General features: G+C 45.2%; 2 protein-coding genes across 4 annotated transcripts in view; one reads left to right on the top strand and one right to left on the bottom strand.

Annotated features, from left to right (window-relative positions):
• Positions 1 to 534: 534 nt before the first annotated feature.
• Positions 535 to 7,411, top strand: gtf2h2 (general transcription factor IIH, polypeptide 2). 3 transcript variants are annotated; one of them, XM_055887523.1, is made up of 12 exons: positions 657 to 1,045; positions 1,180 to 1,290; positions 1,807 to 1,910; positions 2,411 to 2,525; positions 2,621 to 2,707; positions 2,850 to 2,900; positions 3,259 to 3,313; positions 3,549 to 3,654; positions 3,901 to 3,991; positions 6,000 to 6,195; positions 6,299 to 6,469; positions 6,789 to 7,411. In XM_055887523.1, exons 3-12 carry the CDS (start codon positions 1,855 to 1,857, stop codon positions 7,040 to 7,042), a joined length of 1,182 nt encoding a protein of 393 aa, XP_055743498.1. In that variant the 5' UTR covers positions 657 to 1,045; positions 1,180 to 1,290; positions 1,807 to 1,854; the 3' UTR covers positions 7,043 to 7,411. The 3 variants fall into 3 exon arrangements, with proteins under 3 accessions (XP_055743497.1, XP_055743498.1, XP_055743499.1); XM_055887522.1 differs by lacking the exons at positions 657 to 1,045; positions 1,180 to 1,290 and adding an exon at positions 535 to 637; XM_055887524.1 differs by lacking the exons at positions 657 to 1,045; positions 1,180 to 1,290 and adding an exon at positions 1,302 to 1,607.
• The window catches only part of erap1b (endoplasmic reticulum aminopeptidase 1b), a 55,611-nt gene continuing 45,909 nt past the window's right edge, over positions 7,412 to 17,113 (bottom strand). The window contains exons 9-20 of the mRNA XM_055887521.1: positions 16,961 to 17,092; positions 16,530 to 16,661; positions 16,353 to 16,436; positions 15,206 to 15,363; positions 14,864 to 14,943; positions 14,578 to 14,761; positions 11,488 to 11,644; positions 11,105 to 11,289; positions 10,821 to 10,982; positions 9,490 to 9,630; positions 9,140 to 9,221; positions 7,412 to 8,840 (exon numbers count right to left, since the gene is read on the bottom strand). Coding sequence (XP_055743496.1) covers positions 8,655 to 8,840; positions 9,140 to 9,221; positions 9,490 to 9,630; positions 10,821 to 10,982; positions 11,105 to 11,289; positions 11,488 to 11,644; positions 14,578 to 14,761; positions 14,864 to 14,943; positions 15,206 to 15,363; positions 16,353 to 16,436; positions 16,530 to 16,661; positions 16,961 to 17,092 — 1,683 coding nt within the window. The 3' untranslated portion in view covers positions 7,412 to 8,654. The remainder of the gene's footprint in view (positions 8,841 to 9,139; positions 9,222 to 9,489; positions 9,631 to 10,820; positions 10,983 to 11,104; positions 11,290 to 11,487; positions 11,645 to 14,577; positions 14,762 to 14,863; positions 14,944 to 15,205; positions 15,364 to 16,352; positions 16,437 to 16,529; positions 16,662 to 16,960; positions 17,093 to 17,113) is intronic.

The following is a 17,113-nucleotide window of genomic DNA, read 5'->3' as shown; positions in this document are numbered from 1 at the left end:
AGTATGACAGAGCTTTGCAGGCTATCTCTGTGGTAGATTGCAACTCCTCCACCATTGGCAGTTCTATCTTGACTGAAAATGTTTGTAGTTGGGGATGGAAATCTCAGATTTTTTGGTGGCCTTCCTAAACCAGGATTCAGACATGGTAAGGGCATCGGGGTTGGCGGAGTGTGCTAAAGCAGTGAGTAAAACAAACTTAGGGAGTAGGCTTCTGATGTTAACATGGATGAAACCAAAGCTTTTTCGGTTACAGAGGGTCAACAAATGAGAGGGCCTGGGTTAACCTCCACATCACCTGAGGAACAGAGGAGGAGTAGGATGAGGGTACGGCTAAAGGCTATCAAAACTGGTCGTCTAGTGCGTTGGGGACAGAGAATAAAAGGAGCAGTTTTCTGGGCGTGGTAGGATAGATCTTATTGCTGTCTAAACATCTGTCCACTTAAATAATAAACTTTAAACGTTTTTAATGACAAAGGTTTCTGGCCATTTACATGAAATTTATGAGCTCATCATCCACAAAAACATGTTTACCCATTGCTCCCTCCAAAAAAATCGGAAATCGGAACCATTTTTCCTTGAGAGCATGTTTCCTGGGGCGGGAAGCTGTTACACCAAACATGGTTGCTTCCTTCAGCAGGTATGCGAATGTTGTGTTTTTGTTTTAATCTTATTTGAATGTTTCTATTTCTGCATAATAGTAAACTAATGTACATTTATTCAGCCGACAATTTAACTAATTTAGTCGAGTAACTCATTCATGAAATGTAGACGATTAATTTAGCAGTACATTCGAATCACATCCGCCAGTTTCACAGCAAGGCGCAGCCACAGACAAGCAGTTAGTTATAAAATATATTTGGCGCTGCTGAACCAGAATCTTGGGTTTACAGGAGACGTTGAATATGGCGATTCTCCTTTAAGCGCATTTAACTTGCCATTTCCAGCTTTTCAAGATTAATGTCATACGTTTGGTACTTACCAAAGAATGGAGTTTGGCTGACTAACTAACGTTAGTATTGTAATGACGTTACTGCCGTTCCGGCCGGTATGTACTCCACCCCCCCTAAAATCAAAATACAAAGTTGCATGCAACCGAAAATAAACGTATTGTTTTTGAGAAAATGCCAAATCCACCTCTTCTGCACCACCAATAAAATCACCTAATACTACCACGCACAGGTCGGCTGATCCAGCAGCAGAAAATGCCATTGATTTGATCACCTTCAACAGTTTAAGAACGTCATACCTATCTGTTGTTTCACCCGCGCTACACGGAACGCAATATTTAATGTAAGTAGACAAAATATAGGGTACTTTTTAAAGTTGCATATTTCTAAGTAAGCTTTATTTTGTGTTTTTAAATCCATTACTAATATTGCAGGATGTGCAAAACTGGCATTTATTCGATTACATGTAACTTTATATTTAGACCATTTTTGGAAGTACATACCATCAAAAGGTAATAATGTCGATAGTTGCTCAGCGAAACTCCATTCTTTGGTAAGTTCCCGAACGTATTTTGACATTATTAAGCTTGAAAAACTGATGAATGGTAAGTGGAATGACTGCTTCCTGGGTTTAAAGGAGAATTGACGGATCGAGTGCATGTGAGTGCTTACATAGATAGCTACATTTTCCAACCAATATGGTTCCAATTATACTAGTATGGGGATGATGAGTAGGCAGCTATGTTGTTTTTGAAAATAATTGTATTTGCATGATAATGCCATTGTTTATCATTTTAATAGCTACCAAGCATTACGACGTTTTTTAAAGCCTCTAATTCCCCTCGTGTCATTTCTACAGATACTTTAGTTTTTGATTGAACTGCATTTGGAGGTTGCCTCAATCAAGATGGACGAAGAGCCAGAGAGAGCCAAGCGTTGGGAGGGGGGTTATGAGCGAACATGGTAAGGCGCTCACTAAACAAACTTAGGATGAATATAATTATTGGATTGTTGTGTGTGTTTTTACATTTGCTCTTCACCAACTTCATCCTGCAGCAGTCAACTGCATTGTAGGAGGCTCTATTGGCAACCAATCACAAGGGTGTTATTGTTTGACTCAAGCGATGACTGAAACGTGAACCAATTTGACGTAATTCATGAGTGGCCCACAGTGAATAAATACATGTGATTGAGGCTCTTTCTCACTAATTGGTTGTGTAATGTACACACACATGATTTTAGTTTGTGTGTTAAAAACATTTTATAAAGAATGGCAACACTGCCATGTTGATCTGAGCCTCGCTGTTATAAAAATCACATTAGTGTCTGACTTTTGGCTGTCGCAGAGGCACCTCCCCCAACTAAACTCCTTGACTTTGGTCTACAGTGAGGCTGCAACAGCCTTACCACTGAAATGCGGACACTGACTGACTGACTGACTGACTGACTGTTGGTCCATATAGGGAGATCTTGAAGGAGGATGAGTCTGGATCTCTCAAAGCCACTGTGGAGGAAATCCTTTTCCAGGCCAAAAGGAAAAGGGTGTTCGAGAGCCATGGACAAGTTCGGCTTGGGATGGTGAGTTGATTCCTTACCCTCTATTTGCCTTCTCAGATGCCATGTACTTCTTCAGTAAAGTAATGATGATAACACTACAATATCATGTGTTCCAGATGCGTCACCTGTACGTGGTGATTGACACCTCTAGAACCATGGAAGACCAGGACCTGAAACCCAACCGCCTCACCTCTACACTCAAGGTGAGGAATAGGAGGAAGGTCGAGGAAGAGGAGGGGCTGGTAGAGAGGAGGAGGAGGAGGAGGAGGAGGAATCAAAATACTTGTGAAACATATAGAGCTGAAAAATATTTTGTGATTGTTTTCTCTCTCTTCAACCCTGCAGCTGGTGGAATATTTCGTAGAGGAATACTTTGATCAGAACCCCATCAGTCAGGTAGGCCCTCATTCCACCAATCAGAGTGGGTTTTGATGTCCTACTGTCATCCGGTCCTGAGCGTTTGTCTATGTAAGCAGCCCTTGGAGCCTGGCTCCTCTCTAGGTTTCTTCCCAGGTTCCAGCCTTTCTAGGGAGTATTTTTCCTAGCCACAGTTACCAATGCACCTGCATTGCTTGCTCTTTGGGTTTTTAGGCAGGGTATCTGTAAAGCACTTTGTGACACTGCCGGATGTAAAAAAGGGCTTCATGAAATACACTTGATGGATTGCTATGTCAGCAACGGTGTGTTGTCATCCTCCTACTATATGGTCTAGTAAGCTAAGAGAACTTAGCCCCTCCTATGGTCTCCTCTTCAGGTGGGCATCATCACCACAAAGAACAAGAGAGCGGAGAAGCTGACTGACCTGGCAGGTGAGAGATCAGCCTTGGGTCATTCTACTAGGTATCCCAATTTCCCCTAAGCTTATTCAATATAAGTGCTGTACATTTTTTTTTTTTTCTTTTGCGTGTTTAAAATATTTTTCATTTTTATCGATTTTATTTTCCATTGTAGGCATTACGTTTGTGGCATGCTGGTGTTTTGAGTGTGCATGTAAGTTGTGTGCTGGTTACAGTTCTGCTAACAGTGCTGTTATTCTATCCACAGGGAACCCAAAGAAGCACATTGATGCCCTGAAGAAAGCAAAGGACTCTACGTGTGGGGGAGAACCCTCTCTATATAACTCCCTCAGCCTGGCCATGCAGACACTCAAGTATGCTTCCTGTGTGTTGTGTGTTGTGTGTGTGTGTGTGTGTGGTGTGTATATGCTTCTACACCTGCATTGCGTGCTGTTTGGTGTTTTAGGCTGGGTTTCTGTACAGCACTTTGAGATATCAGCTGATGTACGAAGGGCTATATAAATGAATTTGATTTGATTTGTATATCCATATACTTTTATTTTAACCCAAGATGTATGATCCACTGTGTCTTTTCACCATCGCCCTCTGTCTCTCCTCAGACACATGCCAGGACACAGCAGCAGAGAAGTCCTCATCATCTTTAGTAGTCTCACCACATGTGACCCAGCTAACATCTACGAGCTGGTCAAGGTAACAGCAGATCTGTCTGTCTCTATCACTTACATCCAGGTTGTATCACATTCGTCCGTGATCGGGAGTCCCGTACGGCAGCACACAATTGGCCCAGCGTCATCCGGGTTTGGCCGGTGTAGGCCGCCATTGTAAATAAGAATTTGTTCTTAACTGACTTGCCTAGTTAAATAAAGGTTAAATACTTTTTTAATAAAATCTGTCTATCTCTCACTTTCCCCAGATGTTTTTCTCTGGTGTTTTGCAGTTTTTTAATAAAATCTGTCTATCTCTCACTTTCCCCAGATGTTTTTCTCTGGTGTTTTGCAGTTTTTTAATAAAATCTGTCTCTATCTCTCACTTTCCCCAGATGTTTTTCTCTGGTGTTTTGTCTCATGTAGAAACTCTGGTGTTGTTTCTATGTGGTCTTTCTCCTTGTCTCACTGATCTCTCCCTGGTGTCTCCCTGGTGTCTCCCTGGTGTCTCCCTGATCTCTCACTAGTGTCTCACTGGTGTCTCACTGGTGTCTCACTGATCTCTCCCTGATCTCTCCCTGGTGTCTCACAGATCTCTCCCTGGTGTCTCACAGATCTCTCCCTGGTGTCTCACAGATCTCTCCCTGGTGTCTCACAGATCTCTCCCTGGTGTCTCACTGATCTCTCCCTGGTGTCTCACTGATCTCTCCCTGGTGTCTCACTGATCTCTCCCTGGTGTCTCACTGATCTCTCCCTGGTGTCTCACTGATCTCTCCCTGGTGTCTCACTGATCTCTCCCTGGTGTCTCACTGATCTCTCCCTGGTGTCTCACTGATCTCTCCCTGATCTCTCCCTGGTGTCTCACTGATCTCTCCCTGGTGTCTCACTGATCTCTCCCTGGTGTCTCACTGATCTCTCCCTGGTGTCTCACTGATCTCTCCCTGGTGTCTCACTGATCTCTCCCTGGTGTCTCACTGATCTCTCCCTGGTGTCTCACTGATCTCTCACTGGTGTCTCACTGATCTCTCACTGGTGTCTCCCTGATCTCTCACTAGTGTCTCACTGATCTCTCACTGATCTCTCACTGGTGTCTCACTGGTGTCTCACTGGTGTCTCACTGATCTCTCCCTGGTGTCTCACTGATCTCTCCCTGGTGTCTCCCTGATCTCTCACTGGTGTCTCACTGGTGTCTCACTGATCTCTCCCTGGTGTCTCACTGATCTCTCCCTGGTGTCTCCCTGATCTCTCACTGGTGTCTCACTGGTGTCTCACTGGTGTCTCACTGATCTCTCACTGGTGTCTCACTGATCTCTCACTGGTGTCTCACTGATCTCTCACTGGTGTCTCACTGATCTCTCACTGGTGTCTCACTGATCTCTCCCTGATCTCTCACTGATCTCTCCCTGATCTCTCCCTGGTGTCTCCCTGGTGTCTCCCTGGTGTCTCCCTGGTGTCTCCCTGGTGTCTCACTGATCTCTCCCTGGTGTCTCCCTGGTGTCTCACTGATCTCTCCCTAGTGTCTCACTGGTGTCTCACTGGTGTCTCCCTGGTCTCTCCCTGATCTCTCCCTGGTGTCTCCCTGATCTCTCCCTGATCTCTGCCTGGTGTCTCCCTGATCTCTCCCTGGTGTCTCCCTGATCTCTCCCTGATCTCTCCCTGGTGTCTCCCTGGTGTCTCCCTGGTGTCTCCCTGGTGTCTCACTGATCTCTCACTGATCTCTCACTGATCTCTCCCTGGTGTCTCACTGGTGTCTCACTGGTGTCTCACTGGTGTCTCACTGGTGTCTCCCTGATCTCTCCCTGATCTCTCCCTGATCTCTCCCTGATCTCTCCCTGATCTCTCCCTGGTGTCTCCCTGATCTCTCCCTGATCTCTCCCTGATCTCTCCCTGGTGTCTCACTGATCTCTCACTGGTGTCTCCCATTTCATATCTGATGTCTCCCTGGTGTCTCCCATTTCATATCTGATGTCTTGCTGATCTCTCCCATTTCATATCTGATCTCTCCCTGGTGTCTCACATTTCATATCGCTGGTGTTTTCTCTGTTCTCCATCAGACTCTGAAGGCTCTGAAGATCCGTGTGTCTGTGATTGGCCTGTCAGCCGAGGTGCGTGTCTGCACCGTGCTCACCAGAGAGACCGGGGGGTCGTACCATGTGATCCTTGATGAGAGCCACTTCAGGGAGCTGCTGATGTTTCATGTGAAGCCTCCTCCTGCTACCTCCTCCTCCGAGTGTTCCCTCATTCGCATGGGTCAGACACACATAGAGCTTCAGCACATAGACTGGCTCAGTCCTAACCACACAATGTTATTTCTGAGCTCCAGTGTTTCCATTCTCTCTCTCTCTCTCTCCAGGTTTCCCCCAGCACACCATAGCCTCTCTATCAGACCAGGATGCCAAGCCTTCTTTCAGCCAGGCCCATCTGGACAGCACTAGTGGTGGTCCCGGTCTGTCTATGGGCGGGTACTTCTGTCCACAGTGCCAGGCCAAGTACACTGAGCTACCTGTCGAGTGTAAAGTCTGTGGTACGTGGTGCCTAGCTGACTGAAGTCTGTGGTGCCTACCAAGTGTTTAAGTCTGTGGTGTGTGGTGTCTAGCTGAGTGTATGTCCCAGTCGTCTCTCCTTCTTCACTCGTTTACTATTTCCCACATTTGAATGCATTGGTTTGCTGTAGGCACGGGCTAGAGGGGGTTTCTCATAGCAATAATTTCCTTTCATATCGGGAAGTGAACAAGTGCACACTTTGGGAGAAAGGCATTTTGGGAAATACCTTCTGTGTACATAAATTGAGATGACCCATGTGTGTGTACTACAGACGTGACTAAAGTGTATGTGTTCCCCAGGGCTGACACTTGTCTCCGCTCCTCACCTGGCCCGATCTTTCCACCACCTCTTCCCCCTGGAGGCCTTCCAGGAGAGTCCTCTGCTGCTGCACCACAGAGAGAGGTTCTGTGAAGCCTGCCAGGGGGAGCTGAAAGACAAAAGTGTGTTCACGTGTCCGTCGTGCTGCAGTGTGTTCTGCGTGGAGTGTGACCTGTTCATCCACGACACGCTGCACTGCTGCCCCTCCTGCATCCACAGCCGCAGTGCCCCCTGAGATGCTCTGGTCAAAAGTAGAGCGATAGAGGAAGGAAACCTCAGACAAGTGCCAATATACCTGCACACACTTTAAAGATGTTTATTAATTTGGAGGAACTTCAGTGCTTTGGGCCCTTCCTGAATTTACCTCTGGAGTTGTGTTGCTAGGAAATGTGGAATTGACTTTGGCCGTATTGCTTGGAGTTGTCCTGTATCAAGGCTGACATCTAAAGCTGGAGGACTGACTTTACCTCAATGATGGTTGGATTGAGATGGAACTGCTGAAACTCTGAGCATCGATATCACCGGTTGGCTAGTGCCGGATGGCTCTGGTAGCAGTGTAGAATGGACCAAACTTTTTCAATAAACTTCAGCTCTTTTGTAGAGATCTTATTGTATGTTCTCTTTATTCATTTAGACTCGTCTGTCCCCATCTCTTAGCCAGAGCCTTCCATTAAATGACAGGGTTTTACATTCAATATTTTTAATTTCAGTATTTTAACAAAATACAGATTCTTGTCAATATTTACTTCTCACAAAATCTGAAAAAAACAGGCAAAAAAAACAAACAGCAGGGCATCATCTGAGATCAGAGCTTGTACCTCATTGAGACATTATGAAGCCAAATCATTACATCATAAATGCAGCTAGATCAGCAAAAACACACAACACAAGTGAGGCAACAAATGCAATAGAAGGAAGGAGCATCCTCTGAGATGTAGGACTGTGCTGTTTCTCCTGGGAACAGTAACCAAGGCAACACTAATGTGGAGAAGATCTCCTGCTGGTTAGGGATCCCTAAGAAGTGGGGACAACCATTATATTTAAATTTAAAAAAAGTAAAGGCTCGCAAATATTTATGCTGACAGTATTGCATAATAAATTCATCACACAAAAAAAGTCACATCTGTTTAAGGTTGAGGTGAGGATAACTGATTAACCAAGTCAATTCTTATAAATTTACCTAAGATGAAAAATATAAAAACATTTTTTAGGGTCTTAGCCTTGGGCTGACCTTTTGTCTCAGACAAAAATGTGATATCCAGTGTTACCAACACTGCTCAATGCACTGAGGAAATATTATTCTTTAAAGGTGAGTTGAGACTGACTAATCTACAAATCATCTTGCATCATAAATAACTAGTCAATATTATTTCTACATCAGTCAGTCACAAGTTACACACAATACATCCGGGTTCTGATGCTCTCAAACACGACCATGCTCATTCTGCGCTCTAGACCTGGGATCCTCGACTTGATTCAGCCGCGGGACGATTTTTCTCTTGAGCCGGGGGGGCCGGAACATAATTACAAATCATTTGATTGACCGCAAGATGCCCAAAAAGATATGTTTTTACTAAAACAATCATTTCAAACCTTGCTTACATTTTGTATACGATCACGCGTCTCTCTATTATACTTTGGAACAGGTTTCTTAAATTAAAATCACTTGGTTGATTTCCTGGTGTTTTTAGACTTTTATGTCCAACAATAAAAAAATATATATTTTTACAATTATTTTCTCAGAAAACTTGGGGGGCCAAATAAAACCAGCTGCGGGCCAAATTTGTCCCGCGGCCCCCCAGTTGGGGAACCCTGCTCTAGACCCCTCCCTGTACTGCATAGAAGGCCTATAGATCCTCGTGGCGCCGTGTCTCTGTCCTGGCTCCCTGGGCCTGTCTGTCCAGCCAGGCCTTTAGCTGGGGCAGGTGCTGGTCCATCCAGCGGATGTTGTCCTCAATGCTCTCATATGTCTGCTGGATACACCTCAGACCAGAACCTGTCTCCTCAGACAGAGAGTCAAAGAACCCGCGAACCTGGGGAGAGGAGACATGGGGAGACTGCTTACAATAGATCTTAAACATATCTACTATATACAGCTGAGTGTGAGCCTATGAACACACAGACAGTGGGGTAGTTATTACAGCTGAGGGAAACACCAACTGCTACCATGCACCTGCAAAAAAGATTGTTCAGATGTGCGAGTGCCTTTTGAAGTAGTTATTACAGCTGGCAATACTATATAGCTACATAAAGTAAGGTAATAGTAGTGGTATTATCAAACACAAGGTAATAGTAGTGGTATTATCAAACATCAGAGTAGACAGACTCTTACCTCGTCCAGCATCTCCCTGGTGGAGTACTGGTTGGTCACACCGGTCACCATGCCTGAGATAGAGTGGGACCCCAGGTCAAACCTACAGGTCAAAAGGTCATGGGGGTTAGGTAAACAGACACCTTAAAGAGAAAATTCCAACTTTATGCAAATTATCAGCAACGCAACCAAATAATAATCAATCAGAGGGAGGGTTTTGCTAGCTAGCTTTGACACCATGCTGGACAGGCTAACAGCCAATGTTCCGCTTTGCATGCTGTTCTGAAGATACACCATGAGGGGAGATCTTGTTGATTCCCTGCTACAAGATAGTTTCTAGTATAACCACGGCGTAAGATCATCAGACTCACTTCTTCACCAGTGTGTGCCAGTTGTGTCTGAGGAAGTCCCAGGCCAGCTTGTACCCTTTGGGGTTCCTGCTGACAGAGATGACCACATGAGGAAGGTCCTGAGTCTTCATCACCTCGCCCGCAAGACTCTGCTCCATTAACCTGGAGGGGGGGGGGGGGGACACACAGGGGGTGTGAGGGAGAGGTCAAACCACCGCATCTGCTATGGAATGTGGCAGAGCTAAAGTGCTGTTTGTCAGACCAGGAGACAATCGGCAAAACGGTCTTCTCATGAAAACGTAGCGCCACGTAACGGTGAGACTCTCACGAACACGATGGCGTTCTCCGTTTTGCTCTACGACGCCCACAAACCCCACGGGACACATCTGAAGGTCACCCGGTATCAGTTTAAAACATTTATGGGAAGTATGAAGGTAGTTTTGAGCCAACATAAAAGGGGTTAAATATGTGATATAGATTTAGGGCAGACAATTGAAAACGTTAGTCCTTATGTTTATAATTTTGGACTGTCTGTTTTTCCATTTATGAATGTTATTGAATGTGTTTCTATGGGCTATAGTAGTAAAGCCCAAATTCTACATTTTTTAAATACCTACAGGGGTCCTACAATTCTAAATGAAATAGCTAAATGATCAATGGTATGACCCCACCCCAAAGGTTTAGACTTTTAGAGGTTTTAATGCAATACAGAGCAGCAAGAAAGCAGAGCAGCAACTTCTGAGTACTGTAAGCAGGAGAGATAGTTCTGAGTACTGTAAGCAGGAGAGATAGTTCTGAGTACTGTTAGCAGGAGAGATAGTTCTGAGTACTGTAAGCAGGAGAGATAGTTCTGAGTGCTATAAGCAGGAGAAATAGTTCTGAGTACTGTAAGCAGGAGAGATAGTTCTGAGTGCTGTAAGCAGGAGAGATAGTTCTGAGTACTGTTAGCAGGAGAGATAGTTCTGAGTACTGTAAGCAGGAGAGATAGTTCTGCGTGCTGTAAGCAGGAGAGATAGTTCTGAGTACTGTAAGCAGGAGAGATAGTTCTGAGTACTGTAAGCAGGAGAGATAGTTCTGAGTACTGTAAGCAGGAGAGATAGTTCTGAGTACTGTAAGCAGGAGAGATAGTTCTGAGTGCTGTAAGCAGGAGAGATAGTTCTGAGTACTGTAAGCAGGAGAGATAGTTCTGAGTACTGTAAGCAGGAGAGATAGTTCTGAGTACTGTAAGCAGGAGAGATAGTTCTGAGTGCTGTAAGCAGGAGAGATAGTTCTGAGTACTGTAAGCAGGAGAGATAGTTCTGAGTGCAGTAAACAGGAGAGATTGTCCTAAGACGTTCTTCATGTTAACCCACCGTTTTAGCTTGTGTTGCAGAGGGCTGATGGACAGGGCAGACTTGATGCGGCTCTTGACAGATGTGTGCTGCGAATGGCGGTACTTCTCAAAGAGGAAATCCCACCCCTCGGGGTCACGAGCACCAATGGCAAACACCGCCAAGCTGACATCACTGGGGAGACTGAGGAAGAAGAGAGAGAGGGGGTTGTCCCAAGACTCTAGCATGCTCTCCTTCCTTTCTCTCTTTACCTTTAGGACAATTAAAAATATATATATATTGAATTGAATGGTTTGACCTCTGACCTCATGTTGCCGTCGGAGGCCCTCCACTTGTTGAAGAGGTGTGTGGCGGTAGCGACACAGGGGGGATGGTTCCTGACAGAGCCGAACAGCAGCAGGTAGCTCCTTAGAACCCTCTGGGAAACAGAGCCCTCGTCACTCCACGTCTGACGGTCTATCAAACCCCGGAACAGCTCCACGATGTAGCCCTGACAAACAGATATTATATCTCTATTCAATCCATCAATCAAATGTATTGATAAAGCCCTTTTTACATCAACAGTTGTCACACAGTGCTTATACAGAAACCCGGCCTAGACCCCAAAGAGCAAGCAGAAGCACAGTGACAAAAGCTCTGTCAAAAACTCTGGAAGAAAGAAACCTCAAGAGGAACCAGACTCTCTTACCTTCATCTGGTTCTCCAGACCCTCCATGTCTCTCTTCTCCATCAGTTTGTAGAGAGGGACCAGCTCCCCCAGACCCTGGGTGACAGGCATGATGTCTGTCTCCTTGGACAGATACAGAGACAGGTCCAAGGCTGTGTCCAGTCCTACCTTACCAACACTACAAAGGAGAAAGGGGACATGGGGTTAGGGACAGGTCTGAGTCCAGTCCTACCTTACCAACACTACAAAGGAGAAAGGGGACATGGGGTTAGGGACAGGTCTGAGTCCAGTCCTACCTTACCAACACTACGAAGGAGAAAGGGGACATGGGGTTAGGGACAGATACAGGTCCAGGGCTGTGTCCAGTCCTACCTTACCAACCCACTCATCTGAAGAAATTGTGAATGCGTACAAAGTCTAACCTAACTCATTTTGAATTACGTACCACTAGGGCTGTGGCGGTCATGAAATTGTCAACCTGTAACTGTCATGCAAACTGTTATGCATCGTTAGGCTAGCCTACAAGCCACTGATGCGGTTCTTTGAAAAATCTACAGTACATTTTAAAAAGTCTAATAAACCCATTCAATATAGCCTACACCATCACAATAAATCCATTATTTAAAATGTTTCAAAAGAACAGAATACATACTGATTTGTCCTTATGTTAGGTCCTGATCTGGCTATGCCATATGGCCGTGGGCTACACTAGTTCATTTAGCAGACAACAATTGCTTATTATTACCATTATTTTATAGTAAGAACAATACAATTGAACAAAGCTGAATAAAATAGAAAGGATATTTTCCCCAAAGTGATTTCCGAGGCTATTCTGTGTTGAGCGGTTAAAGTGATCATGTTGAAACAGGTCCTCCTATATGCTTACAGTTGTAATGTAACTTTAGTTGTGATACAAACCTTAGGCTGTTGTTCTGATTTGAATGATGCAACTCTAATTTGAGAAAAAGTCTCATGAAAGGCATACGCTCTTCTCTGTTTCTTGCGCAGGCTGCACACACTCCATCAGTCTCTCATTCACAATTGTTGTCCTTGATAATATTCTCACCCATCAGACTGTTCACAATTGAATCAGGTCTTTACATATAGCCTAATAATATATGTGTGGAAGTAGTTTTGATTTAGAACGGCCCACAAATAAAACACGGCATCCATAGCATGCACTCCAATAGTGAACGGAGGTTACCCGCGGTTACGTTTGAATATGCCAGGTAAGCTACACAGGTTGTAAAGCAGATTAAATATGCTTCATGTTTAGAATTTAACATTAAATATAGCAGTATTAGAAAGTTGGGATCCTCTTTTAAAAAGTGTCACGTCAAAAAAAAATTTTTGCACAATGACTGGGCTTATAAGAACACGTTTCACTCGACTCTGTAGGCTATGTGCTCTCCAACCCTGTTCCGACTCTGTAGGCTGTGCTCTCCAACCCTGTTCCGACTCTGTAGGCTATGTGCTCTCCAACCCTGTTCCGACTCTGTAGGCTATGTGCTCTCCAACCCTGTTCCGACTCTGTAGGCTATGTGCTCCCCAACCCTGTTCCGACTCTGTAGGCTATGTGCTCCCCAACCCTGTTCCGACTCTGTAGGCTATGTGCTCCCCAACCCTGTTCCGACTCTGTAGGCTATGTGCTCCCCAACCCTGTTCCGACTCTGTAGGCTATGTGCTCTCCAACCCTGTTCCAGGGGTCCTATGCCTATAGGGTATGCTTAGAGTTATTTGGCCACTTTAGTTGTGATACAAACCTTATCAAAACATATAGGCCTATGGGCTAGGATACATCATTATGCCTGCGACTATGATTTTAAAAAGTCGCAAAAAAATTGCATACCCTGTTTCTTGCCTTAGACTGTTCACGCTGGGCATCGATTCATTCCATGCATCAGCCAGCGATGAGGAGCTGGCTATCGCTATGCAACAGTCTGCTCAAACTGAATGCCAGGCCTTTCATGGAGTGTTTCATTTGATTTTTGATAGTATTTGGATTGATTACAGGGAAAAGTGATTACAGGGAAAATAGAGCGCTGAGTATCAAGCCATTAGCGACTGGCCGTTAGCAAGTTTGGTAGGCTACTAATGACCATCAGAGGCATCAGAGTACAATTTTGGAGTTCGTTACCGTGACTCAACGGCCATGTGGAATATGACTGCGGTCATGACTCGTGACTGCCGGTTGTACCATTACTAATCTAACCAATCCGAAGACATTTAAAATTTGGAAAAGTTTGTTTAAAAAACTGTTTTAAACACAACCATTAGACATACAAAAATACACAGAACAAAAATATAAACACAACATGTAAAGTGTTGGTCCCATGTTTCATGAGCTGAAATAAAAGATCCCAGAAATGTTCCATATGCACAAAAAAGCTTATCAAATTTTGTGCATACATTTGTTTGTTTGTTTGTTACATCCCTGTTAGTGAGCATTTCTCATTTACCAAGATAAACCAGCCGCCTGACAGATGTGGCATATCAAGAAGCTGATTTAACAGCATGATCACTACACAGGTGCACCTTGTCCTGGGGACAATAAAAGACCACTAAAATGTGCAATTTTGTCACACAACACAATGCCACAGATGAGTGTGCAATTGGCATGCTGACTGCATGAATGTCCACCAGAGCTGTTGCCAGATAATTGAATGTTAATTCCTCTACAATAATGTTGTTTTAGAGAATTTGGCAGTACGTCCAACCGGCCTCACAACCGCAGACCACGTGTAACCACGCCAGCCAAGGACTTCCACATCCGGCTTCTTCACCTGCGGGATCGTCTGAGACCAGCCACCCGGACAGCTGATGAAACTGAGGAGTATTTCTGTCTGTAATGAAGCCCGTTTATGGGGGAAAACGAATTCTGATTGGCTGGGGTGGCTCCCAAGTGGGTGGGCCTATGCCCTCCCAGGACCACTCATGGCTGTGCACCTGCCCAGTCATGTGAAATCCATAGATTAGGGCCTAATGAATTTATTTAAATTGACTGATTTCCTTATATGAACTGTAATTTAGTAAAATCGTGATCAGTATACATAAAAAACGACATTGAAATAATACATTTTACAATATTATACACTGTCATGACAGACTGACCTGACCAATTGGAAGGCATTGTTGATGAGGGAAGCGCGGTCGTTGGAGCTCAGAGCCCTGTGATTGGTCAGCAGCAGGGAGGTCAGAGAACTCCAGCCTTCCCCCTCGTAGTGGACCATGTAGTAACCACTCATATCCACGTTAAACTTGACCCACCCCACCTCCTCTGGTAGGTACAGCACGTCTAGAGGGGGAGGTAGTTAGTTAGTATACTGTAACTATACTGTTACCAGACGAGACTAATGCTAGAACTGTTAGGTCACAAACCACAGACAGAGACGCCTACCTGTCTTGGTCTTGAGCAGGAAGCGATGCACTGTGCTGGAGCTGCTGGTGATGTAGGTCAGAGGAACCTGCCACAGGAAGCTGCATGGGGGGGGGGGGGGGGGGGGGGGGGGGGGTCAGGAGGTTACAGTGAATGAGTTGGTTAGTCACAAACCCCTGAATTACCAAGCCTGAACTACCATCTCTACAAAGGAAATGAAACCATGATGTTTCCTGGATATCTAGTTCCAACTGCACAGTCAAACAGGGTTCAAATCCTTCCTACTGCCCTCTGACACATTCTCTCTCACTGACATCTGTTCAATAAAACCTGGAAATACGGAAGGAGTGGGAATTATCTTACCCGTGTGTCTGTGAGGGATCGTCAGTCTTGAGGTATCTCTCCTGGCTGAGTCTGACCTGGCGACCCCTGACCTCTACAGTGACCAGGGGAAACCCCTCCTGCAGCGTCCACGTGTCCATGATGGCCCTCACATCCAGCTGATCGCCTGAGTACCACTTCTACATCACAAACACACAGACACAGTCACCTGAGTACCACTTCTACATCACAAACACACAGACACAGTCACCTGAGTACCACTTCTACATCACAAACACACAGACACAGACACAGTCACCTGAGTACCACTTCTACATCACAAACACACAGACACAGTCACCTGAGTACCACTTCTACATCACAAACACACAGACACAGTCACCTGAGTACCACTTCTACATCACAAACACACAGACAGTCACCTGAGTACCACTTCTACATCACAAACACACAGACACAGTCACCTGAGTACCACTTCTACATCACAAACACACAGACACAGTCACCAGAGTACCACTTCTATAGCAAGCCAGGAAGGACGCAGCACAGGACAGGACACATTACCCCACAGGACATGAACACCACAAGACATTGACTGTTACAGTGTGTTGACAGTTACAGTGTGTTGACTGTTAGTGTGTACTGTTAGTGTTTACTGTTAGTGTGTTGACAGTTACAGTGTGTTGACTGTTAGTGTGTACTGTTACAGTGTGTTTACTGTGCAGTGTGTTGACTGTTACAGTGGGTTGACTGTTACAGTGGGTTGACTGTTACAGTGTGTTTACTGTGCAGTGTGTTGACTGTTACAGTGGGTTGACTGTTACAGTGGGTTGACTGTTACAGTGGGTTGACTGTTACAGTGGGTTGACTGTGACAGTGTGTTGACTGTTACAGTGGGTTGACTGTTACAGTGGGTTGACTGTTACAGTGGGTTGACTGTTACAGTGGGTTGACTGTTACAGTGGGTTGACTGTTACAGTGGGTTGACTGTTACAGTGGGTTGACTGTTACAGTGGGTTGACTGTTACAGTGGGTTGACTGTTACAGTGTGTTGACTGTTACAGTGGGTTGACTGTTACAGTGGGTTGACTGTTACAGTGTGTTGACTGTGACAGTGTGTTGACTGTGACAGTGTGTAGGAGGGGTTTGCTGGTGTGTTATGACTTACAGGAGCTCCAGACTGGGCCTTTTCCTGAGAACAGAACCCCTCGTCTTTCAGTCTGCCCTCATCCAGATCATCTGACTGGCAGATCTGTTAATAAGAGACACACATTATTGGCTTGGTTGGGCTCGACTCAGCAGTGTGAAAAGGGTATGAAGCCCAGGTAGCTGTATACACACTCACGTTAGTGAGGCTCTCCCACAGATGGCTGTTGACAGTGTTCTGATAGCTGTAACGTCTGAGGTAGCGGACAATACCAATCTTAAATGCCTCTGGGGTCAGGAAGTCTCTCAGCATGTTCAAAATACACGCCCCCTGGAAAACAATAACACATGAAGTCACAGAAATCCCCTCACTGACTAGACTGGAGTACTTTCAGAAGAGGTAGCAAACCTGTGCTCAAATACTATTTGAAATCTTTCTAGTCCTTTGAGTGTTTGTTTTAGCCTGCCTTGAGTTTCAGGTGAAGGAGGTTTGCACTTTTGGGGCTCTTCTATTGGTTCCATTGCAGTGAAGTATTTGAAACTAGGTCTGACATAGTCAGCATGAAGTGAATAGACTGGACAGGAGTCAGACCTTGGTTGACTGATTGATTGATTGGATGGGAGTCTGACCTTATCATAGGAGACATCGTCAAACATCTCCTGGATCTGAGTAGGAGTGTCCACCTGGCTGGAAACGGGGTGGGAGGAGCTTAATGAATCCACCTCCATCGCCTCAAAACACTTCCCTAGGAAGAAGTCATTCTGAGGGGGGAGGGAAAGGGA

The sequence above is a fragment of the Salvelinus fontinalis genome, chromosome 28 (assembly GCF_029448725.1).
Source record: "Salvelinus fontinalis isolate EN_2023a chromosome 28, ASM2944872v1, whole genome shotgun sequence".
Lineage (NCBI taxonomy): Eukaryota > Metazoa > Chordata > Actinopteri > Salmoniformes > Salmonidae > Salvelinus > Salvelinus fontinalis.
The sequence above is the reverse complement of the archived record's forward strand: the minus strand, read 5'-3'. Positions and strand labels throughout refer to the sequence as shown.